We start from the raw sequence: 22,392 nt of genomic DNA, 5'->3' as shown, positions 1-22,392 counted from the left end.
TTTGTTACCACTATTCAGCCTCATTTAAGATTTCTTTACTTCATGAGCTGAGTTTCAGTTGGGGGGGCATTTTAAAATCTTGTCTCTGGGCCCACTCCAACCTTGCTATGCCCCTGGCCAGGGTCTCGGTTCTAGAGGAACCTGGGATACTCTCTTTCCTTTCCTTATTGTTGTCAGCCACTTGTTTACATCATCAAACATCATACAGCGCTTTCATGACAACTGGCCACCAGTGGAGTCCTAAGCATGTTTACTCTGATGTAAGACCCACTGCACTGAACCTCGCTCGGACTCTCTCTACGCAAGGCACGTGATCTACTACCGAGAGACAGCCTTGTCAGTCACGTTCACTTCACTTTTCCTTAAAAAATAAATAAAAAATCCTCTAGATGAGGTTCAGTCTGGCCCGAAAGAGGCAAGTTTGTAAAAACACCCATGTGGCGCCTAATGGAGAACTGTCCCCGCCAGTTTCATCTCCGCTCCGCAGCAGATGATCTGAACTGAAGTCCTCTCCGTAGCGGTGCCTAATGCAACGGCACATCACCCTGATTCCAGCTTCCAGTTCGAGAAATCAACAGGGTTGGGGAACTAGGTCACTGACTTGCCTGTAGAAAGATTGCGGTGCCGTTTGCTACGCGCGGCTGTTTACTACTTTTGCCGGAAGATTCACAGCTGCAGCGGGCCTTCTCTCCCTCTGCTGGGAATGGCCGCAGACCAGAGAGTGGACCATAAAGACCAGCTAGCCGGAGTCATGATTGTTATGATTGATTTCTGGTGCTTTTTTACCGATCCAGTATCTATCTATCTATCTATCTATCTATCTATCTATCTATCTATCTATCTATCTATCAGGGGCCTAGCAAGGTGGGAGTGGGCCCAGAGACAAGATTTTAAAATGCGCCCCCCCCCCGAAGCTCAGCTCATGAAGTAAAGAAATCTCAAATGAGGCTGAATAGTGGTAACAAAAAGCATAGTATATATATATCACCTATGTGCCACAACAGAGCATCATGATAAATTATTTTTTTTAAAGGTTCTGTAAATTGTGGTCGATGCAAGTCATTTCATGGTACTAGAGAAAGACATGCTGTTCTGGTAGCTCCAGGTCTTAACACTCACATCAATTTCGGAGGATGAATACAACTGAAGGAAGCCCGGGCGGGTGCGTGGCTGGGGGAGTCAGTCATGTGACTTGCCTCTGGGCCCCCCCCCAAGGCAGTGGGCCCCCAGACAACTGCCTCCCCTTGCCCTAGTATAATTACATCCCTGCTATCTATCTATCTATCTATCTATCTATCTATCTATCTATCTATCTATCCATCCATCCATCCATCCATCATATTTTTATACCACCCACAACCTGCATCTCTGGGTGGTTTACAGTTTTTGGCTTTTATTTCGGTCAATGACCAGAAACGGTTTACAGTTAAAACATTGTTTGTTTGTTTTATTTAAAATATATTTATACCCTGCCCCTCCAGTGCACCACATTACATCCATTAAACAGTAGTCTATATCCTGCCCTTCCTCCAAGGACCTTAGGAGGGTGCACTTGGGGAGAGGAAGAGGTTACCCCACTTTTCATCTTATGACAGCCCTGTGAAGAAGCCCATTGAGAGGCAATGACCAAGGTCGCCCAGTAGATAGGAAGCTGCCACCTACTGAGTCAGACCCTTGGTCCAGCGAGCTCAGTGTCGTCGACACATGCCGGCAGCACCTCTCCAGGGTTTTGGAAAGAGTTCTTCTTTCGCAGACCTACTTGGATTGAACCTTCGACAGGCAAGACAGCTGGTCTACCACTGAGCTATGGCCCCATCACAGGTCCAGCTGTATGATCTACTCTGACTGACAGCACCTCTCCAAGTTTTTGGGCAGGAGTGTGTCCAGCCCTACCTGGAGATGCTGCCAGGAATTGAACCTGGGACCTTCCGCATGCAAAGCAGATACTCTACCACTGAGATAAGGCCCCATCCCTAAGCTTTCAGAAAAGTACAGTCAAGTGTGGGTGTGGGGGTTTCAAACTGGAACCTCTCGACACTTTATTTTCTATGCCAAAAGAGGTCTTGTCCCACTCTAAGATTTTTTTTGCATGAATTCTGACCATGTGTGTTGCAACCAGACTCAGACTGCAATCTTGTCCACACTTACTTCAGAGTAGGCCCTGTTCAGCACAATGGGACTTACATCGGAGTAAACACGTTTAGGATTGCACTGTAGAACTATTATATTTATTATATCTATATTCTTCTCTTTCCTTTAGTTGCTCAGGGCAGTGTACGTGGGATTACCCCATCTGCACAATCACCCTGTGAGGTATGTTGGTCTGAGAAGTAGTAACTGGACCAAGGTCACCCAGTGAGTCTTGATGGCTGAGCAGGAATTTACAACTGTCTTCTTGCTAGTCCAACCCAGCGTGGTGTAGTGGTTGGAGCGCTGGACTAGGACCGGGGAGACCCGAGTTCAAATCCCCATTCAGCCATGAAACTTGCTGGGTGACTCTGGGCCAGTCACTTCTCTCTCAGCCTAACCTACCTCACAGGGTTGTTGTGAAAGAGAAACTCAAGTATGTAGTACACCGCTCTGGGCTCCTTGGAGGAAGAGCGGGATATAAATGTAATAATAATAATAATAATACATCACAACTCTCAATTTCAATTCAGTCCCCATGGAGGGCACCATTTAGATCAAGTGTTCTCAAACGTGGGTCCCCAGATGCTGTTGGACAACTTTCATTAACACCTGCCAGAGGGGATGAATGGAGTTGTAGTCCAATGACATCTGGGGATGACAATGACATCTGGGGACTCAAGTTTGAGAACCTCGATTTAGATCATTTTGCTCCAGGCATCAAAATAAGAATCTAAGAAAATCTCTGATGGATGAGGGGAAAGATCTAACTAGTCCAGCATCCTGCTTCCCACGGTGACCAACCTGATGCTTCCAGGAAGCCCACAAGCAATGTGTGACCTCTATAAACCTCTCCTTGTGCTGCCCTCCAGCAACCAGCATTCAGTATGTGGTATACTGCTTTTGGAAATGGATGCTCCGTTTAGCTATAATGGCTACTAGCCATTGAGAGACCTCCCCCTTTGTATTATTTATTTATTTGATTTGATTTCTATACTGCCCTTCCAAAAATGGCTCAGGGCGGTTCACACAGAGAAATAACAAAGAAATAAGATAAACAAAATGGATCCCTGTCCCCAAAGGGCTCACAATCTAAAAAGAAACATAAGACAGACACCAGCAACAGTCACTGGAGGTACTGTGCTGGGGGTGGATAGGGCCAGTTACTCTCCCCCTGCTAAATAAAGAGACTCAGCACATTAAAACGTGCCTCTTTGCCAAGTTAGCAGGGATTACTACACGCTTCCATCCTGATGAACTGTCTTGAGTGATCTGCCACGTGCTGTTGAAAGGATGAATTTGCCTGCCTCTCTTTGAAGGTCACCGAAGTCATCTTGTGGCAGTGAGTTCCACACACTGATTCTGTGTGGTGTGAGGAGGTGCTTCCTTCTGCCACTCCTGAATCGCATGCCAATCAGTTTAATTGGATGCTGCTGCTCATTGATTTGATCCGCCCGTGGCTGAATGTGACTGGAGTTTGCCATGCCATTCCAAAGGGCAGTTTGAAATGCAGGGCAGTTCCAGTGCTCCCCCGTTTCCAACTCAGCGGCATTATCTCCTTGTGTGCTCTCTGTGTGTGTGTTTCTTCTTCCTTCCCCCTCCTTTCTTCTAATGCAGCCTCAACTGGCCTTTTCTATTTTGGGCCAGCGTCTTCCCGTATCATGTCGGAGTCACTACACACCCCCTGTCACACGGGGCACATTTGTTTCAGAATGTCCTTGGAATCAAAGCCAGCGCGAGATTCAAAGAGGGATTGGACATCAGCATGACAAGGATGTCTAGGGTGATGACAGTGAACCTTAAGATAAAAGACAAGCTCGGGATCCGATACACAGTTACGGTTCGGAAGAAAAGCCAACCATGTAACTAACGGCTGGCCTGCTGTAGGTAGGATTCCATAGCGGGATAAACTCGAGAAGAAAAGGAGGGTCCTAAAGGTGCAGCTACCAACAATCTCCACTTGGGAATTGCAAAAGGGGAGGCATCTAAAAAAGCCAATGGGGCTGCGCAAAGAGCTTTCTCGGAGGAAGAAGACAAGCGTCCTACCCAACTCCGGGAGATGGATGCTCCTGTTTTCGGATCGTGTACGAGGGAGAGACAAGGTGCAGTGACCATCAGCTATCCTCCTGCTGGGCTGGAGGACTTTTCCTCCTCCTCCTCCTGCCTGCATAGGATGGAGCCCGCCCTCCTACCTAACGGTCACTGCCTGTGCCTCCTACCTTGCTTTCCCCTCGCACACGATCAGAAAAGAGGAGTCTGTGCAGCTCCTTGGCTTACCCAAGTTCTGATCATGGAAGCAGAGCCTCTCGATTTAATGTTTTACAGGGTGGACTTCAGCCCATCCTCTGGCTTTTATAGGACTGTAATCCCAGGAGCGTAACAAGGTTGGAGTGGGCCCAGAGACAAAATTTTAAAATGACCCCCCATCACTGCCTTCCTCTAAATTTTTTTTTTAAATATTCAAGGAAGCTCGGGCGGGCATTGGGTGGGGGGGCATGTCTCTGCTCCCCCCAAGACAACGGTCTCTCCTTGCCCTATTATAGTTATGCCCCTCTGTAGTCCTATCTCGTTTATTTCAGTAGTGCAGTCATGACTTGGTATTATTATTATTATTATTATTATTATTAATAATAATAATAATAATAATAATAATTTATTATGCCATAATAATAGAGTGTATTTTAAAAGAACACATTATTATTATTATTATTATTATTATTATTATTATTATTATTATTTACACAGTCAGACAGGTGTTATTGACTGGTTTGTTTTATCCAGACATCAAGTCCTCCTCCTCCTCCTCCTCCTCCTCATTATTATTATTATTATTACTTGTATTATTATTATAGCGCAGTACTTTTTAAAGGAGAATGAAATGTCATAATATCTTTTACACTATAACAATACAATAAATAACAATAGTAATGCATTATCTTTCAAAATAGGCTCTCAATCAATCAATCATCACGCCTGCCTCCATTCATTCAAGGGCAGAATAGACAAAAAACAATAACACAGTAGTGCATTATTGAAATATCGTATTGTTATTACAGCGCAGTACCTCTTAAAAGATATATATCAGTCCATTTCAAACTTTAATAACACAGTACATCAGAATAACAGTCAATGCATTATCTTTTAAAACACGCTCCATCTCAATCGATCAAGCCTCGCGGGCTTCCTTCCAGCACCGAGCCAGACACAAGCCCTGCTGCAAAGCCCCTTCCTGCCACCAGGGGCGCGAGCCTCCCGAGCCTCCTCAGACCTTCCCAAGATGGCCGCCGGAGCTCAGCCGCCACGCACGCCGTGAGGGCGGAACGGCGCCCTCCCTCCCTGCGCTCTTCCCCCCCCGCCCCCACCACGCTCCTCCTGTCTCCTGACGCACGCCGGGAAAGGCGGCGCGAGCTCGGGCGGAGGGGCGGCCGGGGCTGAGGCGAGCGCGAAGCGAGCTCGCGCAGTCCTCGTTCGCGTCCGGAGGGGCGGGCGCCGAGCTCCGTGAGGCGGCGCTGCCGCCGCCGCCGCCGCCGAGGACAGAGGCGAGGCGAGGCCGCCGAGCAGGGGGGAGCGGAGGCCGGAGCGACGACGGCGGCGGCGGGTCCTGAATGGGGGCGCCCGGGGCCGGCGGCTGATCCCGCCCCTCCCGCCTCCCCCCCGCGCCCCGCCCGCGCCTGAGGGGAGCGATGTCGAACGCAGGGACGCGGAGGACCGGCTCGAGTATCAAAGTCCGCCTCACGGGTGAGCCCGGAGGGAGCGGGAGGGAGGGAGGGAGGCAGGCAGAGGGGAGCCGCCTGCGAGACGGCGGGCGCCGCCACTGACCCAGCCGCCGCCGCCGCCGGGCGCCATCCCGCCCCGCTGCGGCTGCGGGTCACCCGAGGCTCGGCCAGGCCGGGGGGCGGCTGGGCTGGGCCCGCTGCCGGGGCGCGTGGGGCAGCGGTTAAAGCGGCTGTTAGAAGGCTAGGCGAGGAGGGCTCCTGGGTGAAGGCTGTTCTTTCTCTTAACGCCCCCACACACACACACCGCGCTGGGAGGGACCCCTTAACCCTCTCCCTTTTCTCCCTTCCTTGCGGGCCAATTCCTGCCCTTAGGGCAGGGGGCTCTCCAACTTGGCTCCCCATAGGTTGCTGGACTGCAGCTCCCATCATCCACAGCCACTGGCCTTTGGCTCTCCAACTTGGGTCCCCAGAGGTTGCTGGACTATAGCTCCCATCATCCACAGCCACTGGCCTTCAGATCTCCAACTTTAGTCTCCAGAAGTTGCTGGACTACAGCTCCCATCATCCCCAGCATTTGGACATTGTGGCTTAAGTTAGGATGATCGGAGTTGTCATCCAGCAAAATCTAGGGGTCAAAATCTCCAAGTTTGAGAACCCATCCCTTTGGGCAGGCCTGCTCAACTCCCCCCACGCCCCCCGGCTATTTTTGGACCACATCTCCCATAATCCCCAGCCACAGTGGCCAATAGCCTAGGATTAGGGGAGGTAGGCCAACATCTTGGCCAAAGTTGAGCAGCCCTGCCTTAGGGGAAAGGCAGGAGAGGCCATTAGGTTAGGGCTCCCTCCACCCCGCACACTGCTTCCCCCTCAGGTTCTGGTCTCCTTCCCTGTTTGCATGTTGGTCTGTGTGCATCTTTCCTAAATGTTAGGTTGTGAGCCACCCAGAGAACAGTTTGTTATGGGGTGGCTGGCAAATAAAGCGTTGTAATTTTTATTTTATTTAATTTTATCACGCTGTGTGGATTTTCTTCAAGGGGTTATGTGTGTATGGGGGCGGGCATCTTAGTTCTTCTCGTTTGGACTGGATGGAGTGAGTGCATACTCCATGCCTTTGCAAATGTTTGCGTCTAGGAGCCAGACAATGGACACTTGACGACATACACTTGACTAAAATTACCTGACTTAGTGACAGATATTTCCTGGTCACCACAGTTAAACTTTTGGTGCCATGGCTCCCTGGGACCTGGGATTTGTCAAGCCCTGGCATACGCTGCCTTACTTTTCCTATGATTTGGAGGTGGCTACTGCTAACCCACCCCCACCCCACCCCGTAGGTTTCCCTTTTCCTTCAATCTCTTATTTCTGTTCTTTCCTCCCTGCTTCCAATTTCCTGTTAGAAGGAAGGGAGGGATTATGTGTGGTATATGTATCTGAGCCATTTTTGGAAGCGTGGTATATCAAATAAATAAATATTTGGGGTGTGTGTACACACACACACACACACACACACACACACACACACCCATATACATATATGAGAGGCTGTTAAGAACTCTTTTCTTCTGCCATCATCCCCCTTCCTAGTTTGAGTTGTAGCTTTGTTGAGAAGCTGATATAAGCTGGGTTGTATGTGGCGGCTTTGCTTTTCCATGTTCCCTGTTGGGAGATGCATCTTAAGGGGAAAGTGGGATTCTCTTTCTCCCTCTCATGCCATTTATAAGAAATACAGGCTTTTTTCTGTTTCTGTGTGGTCAGTAAGGCTCATGAAGAATGTGATAGTTTTTCTTGGTATAGTGCAGAACTGGGGCTTTCCTGACTTGCCTTCTCTTGAAAAGACAACCAGTGTTTCAGCATGTTGTGTTGAATGTAACTGGGGTCCCCTTTTTGGAGTGCTCTTGCTTCTTAATGTCTGTCTGATGGAGAAAATTCATCCCCAGTCTCTGTGTGCAGACACACCAAGTGCCTCTCTATGAAAACTGGGTCTGGCCAGCCAGATTTTTTGGAGCCTGAAGGAAAGGCTGGGTTTCATTACAGACTGATTGTGATAGGCTGCTCAAGGGGTGTTGGTTGGTAGCTCTGAGGTGGTTCTACATATGGATTTACACATCGCTAGGGTTTTTAGCTGTGGATTGCTCCACTGAGGACAGTTTGACATATTACAGGGCAGACATACTTTTGACAGAGGTATGTATGGGAACCTCATTCAATTTCAGCTCCCCTGACACATGTGTCCATGTCTTTGAAACATCATTTGTCTCCATGTGGTATATTATAATGGTTACACACTAAAAATGTAAAGCAGCGTTAGATATGAAGTGATTCAGTGGCGCATCCATTCTATGGAGTGAATTAAAAGTAGGTAGCAAAAGTTGGAAACACCTTTCCTGTATTCTGAATGTTAATCCATCTTTTGCTTATCAGTGATAGGAACATAGGAAACTGCCTTATACTGAGTCAGATCCTTGGTCCATCTAGCTCAGTATTGCCTACACAGACTGGCAGTGGCCTCTCCAAGGTTGCAGACAGGAGTCCCTCCCAGCCCTCTCTTGGAGATGCCAGGGAGGGAACTTGGAATCTTCTGCATGCAAGTATGCAGGTGCTCTTTCCAGAGCATCCCCATCCCCTAAGGGGAATATCTGACAGTGCTCACACTAGGGATGTGCATGGAACCGGCAGGGGCAGGTCTGAATGCGGAGGGAATAACTTTAAGTGTGAGAGAGGGTACACTTACCCACCCAACCCCGGCCATGTTTCCTCCGCCGGTGTCCACTAGAAAACTGGTCCGGCGGGGCCAGCGTACCTCCCTGCCACCCCATCTGCTCCTCGGACCGGAAGTGACAGGAAGTAGTGCGTGTGTGTACGCATGCGTTGTCACTTCCAGTCCGAGGAGCGGATGGGCAGCAGGGAGGTATGCTGCCACCCCAGAGCGCTGGCGAGGGAAATCCCGGGGGGGGGTAAAGTGCACCCTCCCTCACCCTTAAAGTTATCCCCCCTGCCTTCAAATTACTTGAAAATTCCTGTAAAATGGCCTCCAAAAAGGTTCGTGCACCTCCCTAACTCACGCATGTAGTCTCCCATCCAAATGCAAACCAGGACAGACCCTGCTTTAGCAAAGGGGGCAATTCATGTTTGTTTGTTTTATTACATTACATTTATTTTTATTATAATCCATGCTTGTTTTATTACACGCTTGCTACCACAAGACCAGCTCTCCTCCTCCTATGCCAGTTCTACTCTTTTTGTCATGTCCATGTATTGTACAGTTGCTGCTAAGAGCTGTGAGCCAGGGAAATCTCTGCTGTGTAGCCTGTGTTTCAACTTTGGCCCCATCTGCAATATGGCAGGCCATAAAACTGGCTTGTACAGGATTGTTGCCTTGCAGGGTTACCAAGAGAATATATATGGATTGTTTTGCACACTCAAAGTATGCAATACAGGCATCTTAGTTTGCTACATATATCCATGGCAGTGTATACTTGGCATGCCTGTTGCAGAATACTGCATGTGCAGTTTTCTGTGGTGAAGAGAGAGTTATCCATGAAATCCACTGTGTGAAGTGGCCAGTGGAATCCAGACAGTGCTTAACTTCCTGTCTGTCACCACCACCACCCCTTACTGAATGAAACTTAAATGCCCCAGGGGGGTGTCTGCTGATCCCATAAAAGATGACTGGCAAAGGCCTTGATAGATTGTTCCTGCAGGAAAGTGCCTGCCTCTGAGCCCAAAACATCTCTCATCTCTATGACTCTTGCCAAATGTAATTCAGAAATCAGCCTCTCCCTTCAGGGTACGAGTGTGTTCTGCTTAGTAGTGGATTCACTCCTATCAGAAAATTAATGTTCCCATTTACTAGTGTACATGCTGAAGAAAATTGTTCAGCACCTGGCAGTGAATGATAATATTTAGTGTCTGCTTGTCTTTCTTTCTTTCTTTCTTTCTTTCTTTCTTTCTTTCTTTCTTTGAATTGCTGAAAACTCTTAGATTCCTTTTATGATGGAGATGTTGATTGTGGAGATAATTCTTGATGTCTCATTATTCTTCTCTCTCCTGTGGCCACTATTAGCTTTCTTTTTGTTTTATCTTCATCTAACAATTGTCTAACAAATCTGTCTTTAAAAGTGAAAACACATTCCACATGCAAATGTCTCCTCTGAATGGAAAGAGAAATGCTGAAACTTTCAAAATAAACAGAAGTCATTGTGTTTTGTTGCTTTCTTCTACTTTTGTCTTGCTATTACAGGAAACTGGAGACTTAGCTAAACCATTATACAATACTGCTGCATTAATATTTGGTAACAGCAGTTTGTACCTTAAGTTACTATGGCCTGTATTACTTGTAGGCTAGCCAGCCTCACCCTTGGGTGGAAAGTAGTCCTGTTAATTTCCTTGAGACTTACTTTCAGGCACTGTGCTTTTTATAGCATTAATTATGTTTCATCTTGTATATCTGAGAGGATTTGCTGTCGTCATTCTCTTTCTAACGATGACAGCAGTATGAATTATTGATCTCTCTTGCACCAGGTTCTAAAAGGCAACAGGTGTATATTTAAAAAGTGCTGTTTTAGGATATAACTCATTTTGCATCTGTTTTTTCGTTGCAGAGCTATCCTAAATAATGGAAGTGTGGAATTAGTCTGCAGTCTAATCTGAATCCCCATTATGCAAAACAATTTTATATATTAAGAGCAGGGATCCACAGATAATGATCACTAGCGAGCCATGATTTGTGGTCGCCACCAGTCCCCTCTCTTCTCTCAGATCCTTTTCTGGCACGCAGGCAGAGGGCTTAGGAGAGAAGCACGTCTTCTCTCATTTGCACTGGAGTGTGCAGGTGGTAAGAAACAGCAGGAGCTTTCTATTGTTTAGAAAGGATTCCTGCTGTTTCTTGCATTCTCAAAAATGCATCGGAAATGAGGCCTCTGGGAAGGAGATCTTTGTGATGTTGGGCGTCCTGCTCTCCAGGGCACTCTCTGCTGGCAAGTGGATTTGTAGATGCCTGACTATGAGTAAACCTGAATATGTTCTTTCAGAAATAAATAATTGTCCTATTTTTCCATCAGTATATGTGGGACTTAATAGAACTGCATAAGCAAAAAGGGGAGGGGGCTAGAAAAAGGAGTTTACAATCGAAATGAGGCAGAAGTTAGGGGTGGGGCAAGAGAGAGAAGGGTAACAGGGAATTAATAAGAGGAAGTGCATTGGCTTTTGTTTAGTATTGTTTATATTGCTCTTTAACTCACTTGTTTAGGCCTAGAAAGAGAGCCAGCGTGGTGTAGTGGTTAGAGTGCTGGAATAGGACCGGGGAGACCCGAGTTCAAATCCCCATTCAGCCATGATACTAGCTGGGTGACTCTGGGCCAGTCACTTCTCTCTCAGCCTAACCTACTTCACAGGGTTGTTGTTGTGAGGAGAAACCTAAGTATGTATACTGCTCTGGGTTCCTTGGAGGAAGAGTGGAATACAAATGTTAAAAAAAAAATCTCTGAAATAATCATGTCTGCACCAGAATGTGTTCAGAATCCTTTGTTTAATTGGAAGTTATTGCTTACTGATGCCCTGACCCAATTAAGGAGATCCCCATGTGAGCATGAATAAGATGCATAATGGGATGAGGATCTGTCTGGTAGTGCTGACTATCCACACTATATCACTTTTGATTGGATGTGTCTGAATGTGTATGTCCTTTGCTGCTGTGGCTCAATTATAAATGTTTGTGGCTGCAGGGCAGGATGTTTAGATATTCTTTAAGGCATCTTCCTATTAAAGTAATTTAATGAGTAAATCTTGACAATATAGTTAGCATTGCATTTCTGGCTCATAGTGTCTGGAAAAATGGTTGGCTTTGGCTCATTGGGACCAAAATCAATTTCAACTATGTAAATGTTTTTGAAAATACCTTGACTCAGATTTACTTGCTTCATATCCTTTTATTCAACCTGTGGAGTGCTGTATCTTTGCATTCAGTGACAGTCTTCTGTCTGTCTGCATAATTATGCATGCTTCATTGGAGAGGCGTCAGTTAATATAATTTTGTAGCTTGTTTAAATATGGCAACATTAATTTATTGAGATCTTCAGCCTTGGAAAACCAAATCCAACACCTTAAGTGAAAAAGAATTGCCAGAATTTAGTTGTTCAAAGAGAGTTTTGCGTACTTGTCCACTTCTTGGCTGAGCTGTCAAATATAGCTTTTGTCTTTTTGCTTGCAAGCAAACTTGCAACACTTAATTCTGGTATTCATAGTTAAGGTATTCTGTGGAACTAGCTGAACCCGCACAGAGCATCTCTGCGGTAGTTTGTTTACTTTTAGGGGTTTAATTGGGAGAATGTGGTTGGTTGGTTGGTTGTTTCTTCTACACTCCCCCCGCCTCCTGCCCCAGTTTCTCTTCCTGCCCTCACTCCCCCACCTCCTTCCCCAGTCTCGCTTCTTGCCCTCCCTCCTGTTCCCCTCCCGACCCGGCCTCCAATGGGCTTTGCCCCACTGCCCCTTCCCCTTCTGACCCGGCCTCCACCACCAGCCGCCCGCCTGCTGCCACTTCAAGCCGCCTTTCCACTGGCTTCCCCAAATGGCCCACTGCTCTCAAGTCGCGAGTGGTGCCAAGTGCCGTCTGGTGCCCAGCCAATCCGGTGCCTCTGCGATTGGCTGGGTGCCAGAACACTCTCCCCACACATCGGGATGGGCACATCTACCAGGATTAAATATATAGATTCTGTGATCAGATAGAATGAAAGCAAAGTGTTGTATTGCCCCTATGACTAATCTTGTAATTTGTTGTGCTGTGGTGATAAACCATCTGGATATGCATTGAACTAAATCAGTGTGCGAATGACTTCTTATATCTAAGATGTTGGGATTGAAGGATCACTTTGCAATTGAAAGGTGAATTTCTTAACTCAAAGTAATCTTTACATAGGAAGCTGCCATATACTCTTGGTCTATCTAGCTTGGTATTATCTACACAGACTGGCAGTGGCTTCTCCAAGGTTGCAGGCAGGAATCTCTCTCAGCCCTAACTTGGAGATGCCAGGGAGGGAACCTAGATGCTCTTCCCAGAGCCACTCCATCCCCTAAAGGTATGGAGACACTTCTAGTCTTCCATTCATATTTAACCAGGGTGGACCCTACTTAGGTAAGGGGACAAGTCATGTTAGCTTCCACAAGACCAGCCCTCCTCCTCTTTATTGTGTGCCAAGAAATAAAGTGTGCTGTCAAGCTGAATTTGACTCTTGGTGCCCACAGACCCCTGTGGTTTTCTTTGGTAAAATACAGGAGGGGTTTAACATTACCTCCTCCCGTGCAGTATGAGATGATGGCCTTTCAGCATCTTCTTATATCGCTGCTGCCCGATATAGTACCAGCGGGGATTCGAACCGGCAACCTTCTGCTTGTTAATCAAGCATTTCCCTGCTGCGCCACTTAAGGTGACTGTGCCAATAAATAGTTGGCTTAAATCTCAAGCTTTTCTACATACTCTTGCCATTCAGCAGATAAGATTAGGACATGATAAACTTCCATTTCAACACAATATCCATAAAGTGAGAGTAGTAGAATAAACAGTGAAGATCTGCCTTGAATGAGCAATTGGAAAAACAGAATTGGAATAACTAAATTAGTTGGAGAGTACACTGTATTTCTCAAACATTTTGAACTCTAATGTAGGCTGCTGCTTTACCTTTGAGGGCTCCTCTCACTCCCTCGTCTGTTTGGTGTGGAGATTCTCACATGAGGAGAGTGAGATTCACTTACTGAGAGTGGATCACACATACCTCATTACAATTCGACAACCTAGGGATGAATGACTCTATATGTTCAAGGCAAGACATTTGAATTTAGGATGGGAAAGTGACAGAGTAAAATAATTTTAGAGGAAGTGGTAGCATTTGTACCCTGCCTAGAGATTTACATATCAGGCAGTATAAAAATATGATAAATAAATAAAATAATAAAAATGTGATCGTGAGGTCATCATACCATAAATTCTGAGGTAGTAGGTCTTATTAGCTACAAAAGTATGATGATGCATCACAACCTGCTATTGATGGAAATTTAGCCTGGATAATAAGTATTTAAGAGATTAAATGCACGTGTTCTATCTATTCAATAATATAATCCTTTCCAGATTCATCTGAACTCTGCAGGAACTGTCTGACTTCTTCAGAATAAAAAAGCTCTCTTATGTTTTAAAAAGTGATGCACTATGGGTGACTTATAAAAAGAGAAGTAAGATTATGTGAACTGACTACTGGTATATTTTGCTTAATTTTAATGATGAATGTAGCATTGACTTGTGCCACAGAGTTATCTGGCTGATCAATGATGCTGATATTGACTGACCCAGACAATTTTGAAGAACAGTAAAAAGAAACAGGCTCTTCATCTTGTCATATATGATGCATGCATGGCATACTGTATTTGTTTCTGGCTTTTCTTTTCTTTTTTTTTAAAAGTAGGTATACAACAGTTGCATTGCTTTTCCAGAATTAAAAACTTAGGTTTCTGAACAGATGCCTTTAGACTCTGCCTCCTTGGGGGGGTGGGGGGAATCATTCAATTTCTGTATTCTATCTGTACAGTGAGAATAATACTTATCTAATTGGAGTAATTTAGGAGGGTGTTTATGTTAGCCTGGCTAAATTGGTTAGATCAGCCTTCCCCCCCCCCCCAGGAGAGAAGATACCTTAAATTCTAAAGCAAAAAAGTTTGTTCTTGGTTCAGCAGCACTTAATTTTCTTTAAGGGACACATTCATATTAGCTTGGGTCAAGGAAGGGCAACCACAAGTGCTGCAGGCATTCGTCCCTCTGGCCACCAGAATCATAGCTGAGTGAGTGACATTAAAACAAAATTCCTTTGCTTTTTGGAAGGTAGCGGTTGGGGTCCAAAGAACTGTGGAGCTAGTTCTATATGCCTGGGGGTGTGTGGGGTGGGTAGGGTCACTGAGTTCTTTATTTAGGGCTTGTGTTTCTGAGGCAGCAGGCCCTTGCCTAGTACTAGTAGCAAACTGCTTTTGAGCAGGAGTGGGCTTTGAAAAGTAGCTGGGGGTGTAGCGTGGAGGGATTCCGCTATTCAAGCAGATGGGGTGGGAGACAAAAATCTCACTGGGCATGCCTCAAGTACTGGTAGGTCTTTGGATCCTAGCCACTGGGTTTACTAGTGCAGATAAGTACAATTTGAGCATTTGTTTGGCATGCCTGTACATCTGTTTTTGGGCAAAACAATGCATTATTGTTCAAGAGACTGAAATAATACACAAAGTGTGTGGTGGTGCATACTTCCAGCTGTGTTCACCTCTGTTGCAGCTGAAAAGAATTCTTACCAGATAAGGCGTGCCTGTAGCATCTTGTGTCATGAACTAGACATCACTTTTGCTGGCTGTTGTGTGGTGGTGGTGGCTCCGATAGGGATCTTCTTGCACGAAATCTATGAAGATTTATGTAATTTGATGTGATGATTTAATCCTGCTATTGGTGTCAAATTTGCTACAAAATGCAAATCTGGGTATATGCTAATTTACCTGAAGTACCTTTATCTTTGAAGCCAATGTGTGAATTTTCGAGACTGCTTTAACTGCTAGTGTGTAGTAGTGAGTAATACTGTACAGTGTGTAAGTCAGAAATAGGATATACAGATAGATTTATATCTAGTAAGTATTTTATATAACCTCTTTGTGGGGTGGGGGGAAGTGCAGTATATAGCACAATATTCTTTGTATTTATTGTTACATACTTTGTATGTAGGAAAACATTCAGACAACTGTGTTGGCACATTAGAAAATAATCCAAACCGGAATAGTATCATGCCTTTATTTAAAACCAAATAAAAACTGTAAACCTGTGAGTTAGCTTTGAGGTTTCACAGATCTCTTCCTCAGGCTTAATGATGTGAAGGAGGGGAAGGAAAAGTTGGTGAGGCTGGGGAGAGAAATTGTTGGTCGACAGGATGGTGGAGCCTGTCTGCTATTTCTGACAGTCTCAAAATGGTAGGTAATCCAGGAAGTGTTTGCAGAGTAAATAGGCTAGTCTTGTGCTCTATGCAAAAAATTGCAGGCTGCTCCAAAGTATACTTGGTAAAGAAGTAATAGCCTTTCTCCTTTTAAAAATAAAAAAGCAGCAGTTAATTTGTCTCTAGCACTAGCTTATGGGTAACTTAGGTGGCTGAGAGCCGAAATAAAGAAGAAAATGGTCATCCTTATATTAGCCAAGCTGGAAAAGTTTTAGACCATTGACTTACATATTTTGTTTATTAACATTTAACTTTATGGACTGAGAATTTACATTGGTAGTGTTTGTGAAAGTTGGCATCTTACTAATTTGCATAATGTATCAATGCCTCTGATAAGAATATGCTCTTCTGAAGAGTGAGCCTGATTGTATTCAAGAGTGTATTACCCCAGTCCATCCAGTGGAAGTTCATGTGCAGCTGAGGCAGCTGCATATCTTGGCCACTCAGAAATGACCGGAGGAGTCACTTGATGGGTGTGTTCATCCCATTCAAGGCTGTGAACTGTTGTGCCCAGCTAGGGGTAGAGGAAGGGTCAAAGTCTACAAGATGCCAGTTGCTTAACTTTTCCTGAAAAGATAGGGTCCAGCAGGATGAGCATAAACTGTAATAACCAAATGTCTGAAGTAATGATTGATAGTGATTATAAAATAGTCTTCCTTTGAGGGGTCCGTAATGATATCACTTGGTCAGAATGATTTCTGAAACTTGGGCACTGACCTAAGTTCAAGATGTTAAAGAAATTAATTGCGTTGAGGCTTTCTTTGTAGTTAGTTTTAAACCACACGTGTATGTTTTAGACTAAAGACCCTTTTTTTGCTCTCTCTTATATTTATTTACTGTAGACAGAAAGGTGTACAACCCAGCTGTGACTTTGACAGGTGAGCACAACAATATTAGACATGCCTCTGTGGCAGTATAACTGAAATGATTTCTCCTGTTCATCATACATCTGAAACACAGCATAGCCCAGTATTCTAAATCAACTCTGCATGAAATATAATTAAGTTCCAGGGCTCCAGTCACAGACCATAAATCATTTTGCCACTGCTTCTGGTCATACATAAACTAGGAACTAATAGAGAGACATACATTGCTAACAGTTGGCCATCTTTGTCGTCGCTAATGCAAGGTGACAACTTCTTGGATGGCTCTATACAGCCAGTGCCTTCCCAGTAGCCTTAACACTCAAGTTTTAGCAAGTCCTGACTCTATTTCTGAGCCTGTTACCAGTGAGACATGCAGAATTAACTGTGCTTCTTGTCTGTATTGCTCCAGCCTTCAGTTTGAGAAACACCTGATATGAAAGGTTAAGTTTATGTAAAGCTCAGCTGACTTAGTTGAGAAATTAAGGCTGTTCGCTTACTCGGTGACATTAAACTCGATGGGACTCACTTCTGAGTAAATATTCATGGAGTTGCTCTGTCTTTGCACTGAATCTCGTGCATAGTTCAGAGACATAAACTATGTCTTATAGCAGGGCTGGGCAAACTTGGCCCTCTGGATACGAATATGACAAATATTTATATACTGCTTTTCAACCAAAGTTCCCAAAGCGGTTTACATAGATATAAATAAAGCAGCTCCCTGTCCACAAATGACTCACAATCTAAAAAAGAAACATAAGATAGGTATCAGCAACAGCCACTGGAGGGATGCTATGCAGGGGATGGATAGGGCTGGTTGCTCTCCTCCTGCTAAGTAAAGAAAATCACTCTCTAAAAAGGTGCCTCTTTGCTCAGTTAGCAGGGGACAGATGTTGTTCAAGTTCATCATCATCCCCACTACAACAACAACAACATCATCATCATCACCATCATCATCATCCCCACCCACAGTTTATTTAGTTCAGCAACATCAAGGGCCAAGTTTGGCCAGCCCTTGGTCTATAACCTAGTTTGAGCTTGCTTGTTTCCCATGCTAAACGTATGTCTTTCTTTTAGTCTGCCGTAAGGTTTTGCAGCCAACAGGAAATTATTATTATAGTTTCTCTTGCTTGAATTATTATGTGTTCTTTTGTGGAAATCAAAACATCTACAGCATTATCTATCAATTGAATAATAAATCTCACTAGTGATACTACGAAATAGTCTGCAGTCTGAAGCATTTCCTATGCAGAATTCCAGTCAAAGTTGGAACGCTTTACTTCTCAACTGAACGAGAGCAGAATTTTTTTGAAAAAAGATTCCCAGATGGTTAGGGTAATAGAAGGGGGAATGGATAGAAGAAGTTAGAGAGACAGTAACGTTTTGGTGGTTTTCTTGTATTTCTGCACTTAGAACCTGTTTGGACATGTTCAGATGACAATGCAAATATAAGTGGTAGAATAGTATTTTAGGACCCATGTACAAAAGTTCTTTCTGGGTGAGACTTGTGTTTGAAGGTAGAGGGTAGCTTCACTTAATTCAACCCCAAATTGATTTGGTTAATCTTTTGAGCAATCAAGATGGCTACTCTGCAATGAAGTTTGTTTCCACAGTAAAGTTTCTTGCTTAAGTGACCGGACAGGAAAGGGATTGGGTTTGGCAGCTGAAGGACACTGGTATGTTTTTCTCCTGTATGGATATCTTATTTGATCAGGCATCTGTTCCCAAACCAAAGCAATATTATACTTAATAATTCATTGGTGCATTGACTCTGCTTGCTGATAGGAGTTCTAATTTCTCCCACAGCAAGAACTATAGAGTTTTATGCTGAAGAACTTGTGCTTGTAGTGCTATATTTTTAAAGAAATAACAAGTATTTTAATTCTAGGTTGCTGTCTGAGTTGTATGTAAGTTTTGGAGCATCTGTTAACAAAAGTCAGACAATGGCACATCTCTCTCTCTCTTCACTCCTAAGAGGATTCTTCTCTAGCTTGTCCAGGTTTCGTTCCAGGATGTAGCCTAATAGCCTCAAATGGCCTCTTGCAGTCCTCGGGGAGAAGAATGACAACCTGCAGCCTATGTGTGCTTTCCAAGGCAGGAAACTGTCACATCTCATAATGCATGAGTGTAGAGGAAGCGTTATATATATATATTAACATTTCTTGGTAATACAGGATAACGCTTGGATTTGTAACAATGATGTTTAGCTATGCCAGAGTGCACTAAATTTACAATCTGGTTGTTAGCAAGAAGAATGGGCATAAATACTGTGGTCAAAGCACAAAATGATTATTGGCAAGCCAGTATTTGCAGACAAATGGACAATCCCTGAGTTTTTTCTATGGGAAATGGCCCCAAATCTCTCCCATTACAAATTGAACACAATCTATTTTTCCCCTGAGTAGGAGATCCTCAGATAGGGTGATGTACTGCACATGCTCGAGACAGAACTGGAATCATGTGACCTTGATTGAAGGCATGGTTACCACCCAGTCCCAGTTCCAGTTCTGTCTCGCTCGGGATAGGACCTGGTTGGAGAGAGCTCTGGTCTTTAGGTAGTTTCTCCCTCCTTTTTCACTTGTGCCTTTCTCCTACTGCCTCTCTTATTCCCTATCTCTCTTCCCTGACTTGTGTGCAAAGGTGGGAAGGGAGCAGGTCTCAATTCGGTTTTCAAAACTCCTTTTTCCAAAATAGACTTTTTTATTTACAATTCTAATTCGGACTCCAAATTGTTCCTTTTTCTTTTTCTTTGTTATGGAGGCGGCTCACGCTGAGGACTTAATGCAAGGCTCCCTATCTGAGAGCTCTCACCTTCCGCGGGTGTTAGCTCAGAGCAGTTTACCAGCTCAGCCTGCTGTTTCAGCAGCCTGTTCTGATGCAGCCATTCCTCCGTCTCCTTTGCTGCCGGGCGTTGGGGCTCCGCCGCCATTTGCAGACCCCCCCCGAGCAGTCCCGCTCCTCAAAACCCGCCAAGCAACGGCCGGGTAAGGCTACTAAGAAGGCTAAACACTTAAATGACCAGCCCTCCACAACTAAAAAGAAGAAGAAGCGAAAGGATTCTAAGAAGGAAGCTGGTCTGTTGGTCGAGGGGTGTAAGGGGCTGAGCGAGCGGCTCCTGATTCAATCAGTTTGCCGCCGCTCGAAACTGAAAGCGGGCAAAAATGGCGCGAAGCCGAGGGAGAAAGACAGGGAACGCGCCAAACTCGATATTGCCGCCGCTGGAGTCCGGAGCCCGGTGGGCACTTTTCCGGCTCCTAGCTCAATCCACACTACTGATCTGGCGGTAGAGGGGGAACTAGCTGGTCCGCGCTGTCCCCCACCCCCCCCCCGCTCCAGAATGTTGCCCGTGACATCTCTCCACTTACTTCTCAACCGCAAACTGTAAGTAAGGATCCTTTTTCACCTCAAGCCACTCAGTGGCTAAGAGATTTTTTCGCGAGGGAATTTAATTTAGAGCCACCTGCGGCTCCGTGTATGGATCTGGGGAGATCTGTAGATCTTATTCATAGTGTGCCTTCAGCAGCTACGGGCATACCACAAACAGCTCGTTCTGACCAAAATCAGGCTGACCTGCAGCAGGCTCTCTTAACAGGGGCTGTTAATACTACTCTCCCATTACGGAGAGAGGCTGTCTCTGATATCCCAAGGGAGCACAGGGGACGTAGGAGAACCAGAGCCCTGGCTTACACTCGTCTCTCCTCCTCCTCACCAGACTCCAGCCCAAGGCGCATGGCTATCCCCATGTGGGAAAGGGGCCAATTTATGCCCAGACCCCCCGCTCTCAGGCATAGGGGCAAACGCAGAAGGAGTTCTTCTTCCTCCTCTACCCCCCCAGATAAGCGCATTCCTCCCCCACCTAAGCCTACCCACCCTAATCCACTGCCCCTCCTCCCTCCACAGCCCTCTAATCCCCAAACCCCCCCCCAACCTACCGACCATACCTACCCCTCCAGTTGCTCCTGACTCCTCCTCCGGGGAACAGTCCTCGCAAACACACCCACTGGTACACGGTAATGACCCTGATTCTGGAAAAGAGGAGGGAGAATTGTCTGAGGAAGAAGTCAATCCCCCAGTCTCTAATTCCACTAGGTTATTCTCATCCTCAGACTTTGAGATTCTCTTAGCTAAGGCTAAACGCACAATTAAGGATGTTTCCCCTGCGGAGGACCCATCCAACCCCACTACTGCTACATTTGACCAACAGGTTTTCCCTACCACGGAGCCAAATAACCCTGTTGTTCCTTTTCCTCCTCTATTCAAGAAGGTTATGTGTGCCGAATGGCAGCGTCCTACCTCAGCAAAACCTATTGGCAGTTTACCAAAGAAACACTATCTCTTACCTTCAGAGGTGTCATCTCTCCTCGTGATCCTTAAGGTGGATTCACCTGTCGCCCAATTGGTGTCAGGGGCGGTCTTCCAATCCGAACATCAGGAGCAGCTCAGATCCCAGGAAGACCGACGCTGCGACGCCCTACTGAAGAAAGCTCATGAGGCTTCCGCTTCTGCTATCAAGATGGCTACCACCAACTCCATCTTCGCACGTGCTACAGTCCTCTGGGCTAAAGAGCTAGTGCAGTTGGTCCCTCCGGAACTTACCAAGTTACGCCAGGGGATTAACAAGATGGCCAAAGCCGTGGCCCTGACCGCAGACTCCAGCCTGGACATAATACAACAGTCTTCCAGAGCCTTGGTCTCCGGTGTCGCGGTTCGCAGGTTTCTATGGCTCAAGTCATGGCATGTTGATACAAAATCAAAGATGGCCCTGATGGCATCACCTTTTGCGGGGTCATCCCTATTCGGCGAGTCGCTGGACCCTATTTTAGTTGATTCCAAAGACAAATAGAAAGTCATGCCATCTGCTAAGAAAGACTTCAGACCTTCCTTTCGCGGTGGACATAGCTCCTTTCGTCCCTTCCGCCAGCAATACCACCAGTCCTTCCAGCACGACCAAAACAGAGACTCCCGCGCCTCATTCTCCAGAGGTTTTGGACACTCGCAGTGGAGACCCCGTCCCAGGGGCCAACCTCGCAGAACAAACTCCCGCCCTTTCTCTTACTACCGTCATCGGAAACAATGACGACATCCCCGTGGGGGGAAGGCTGTCGCACTTTCTTTTAACCTGGCTGTCGACAGCTACAGACAGGTGGGTCTTAGACACCATCTCCATGGGATATTCAATAGACCTACTATCCCCCCCCACCTTCTCGCTTCATCTCCACTCCAAAATCCTCCAGCCATCTCAAACGTCATCGGATGAAGCTTGCTATACATCATCTTCTTCAGATCAACGCCATAGAGCCAGCCCCCCTAGAGAGGTTCAAGGGAGTTTATTCCATCCTATTTCTGGTACCGAAAAAGGATGGCTCCTGGAGGGCAGTGCTAGATCTCAAGGCGTTCAACCACTTTGTGAAGAAAAAGAAGTTCCAAATGGAATCTCTCCGTACTATAAAGGAAGCAGTGAGAAAGGGAGACTTCCTAGCCTCAGTGGATCTCTCGGAGGCATACTTACATGTCCTAATCAGACCCTCCGACCGAAAATTCCTCCACTTCCTATACAACGGGGACCACTATCAATATCGGGCCCTGCCCTTCGGTCTGGCCTCGGCCCCGAGAGTCTTCACAAAGTTGATGATCTCCCCGATCTCCTTCCTTCGTCTCCAAGGGGTGGGGTTCCACCCGTACCTG

General features: G+C 45.8%; 1 protein-coding gene across 5 annotated transcripts in view; it reads left to right on the top strand.

Annotated features, from left to right (window-relative positions):
• Positions 1–5,484: 5,484 nt before the first annotated feature.
• The window catches only part of SMURF1 (SMAD specific E3 ubiquitin protein ligase 1), a 67,145-nt gene continuing 50,237 nt past the window's right edge, over positions 5,485–22,392 (top strand). For 2 of the 5 annotated variants that reach the window (XM_053276207.1, XM_053276206.1), the window contains exons 1-2: positions 5,485–5,865; positions 16,687–16,722. In XM_053276207.1, the coding sequence (XP_053132182.1) occupies positions 5,811–5,865; positions 16,687–16,722 (91 nt within the window). In that variant the 5' untranslated portion in view covers positions 5,485–5,810. The remainder of the gene's footprint in view (positions 5,866–16,686; positions 16,723–22,392) is intronic. The other 3 variants (XM_053276209.1, XM_053276208.1, XM_053276211.1) reach the window with 2 other exon arrangements.

Source organism: Hemicordylus capensis, chromosome 13, assembly GCF_027244095.1.
Source record: "Hemicordylus capensis ecotype Gifberg chromosome 13, rHemCap1.1.pri, whole genome shotgun sequence".
Lineage (NCBI taxonomy): Eukaryota > Metazoa > Chordata > Lepidosauria > Squamata > Cordylidae > Hemicordylus > Hemicordylus capensis.
Note: the sequence above shows the minus strand (reverse complement) of the source record. Positions and strands in the feature narration are given on the sequence as shown.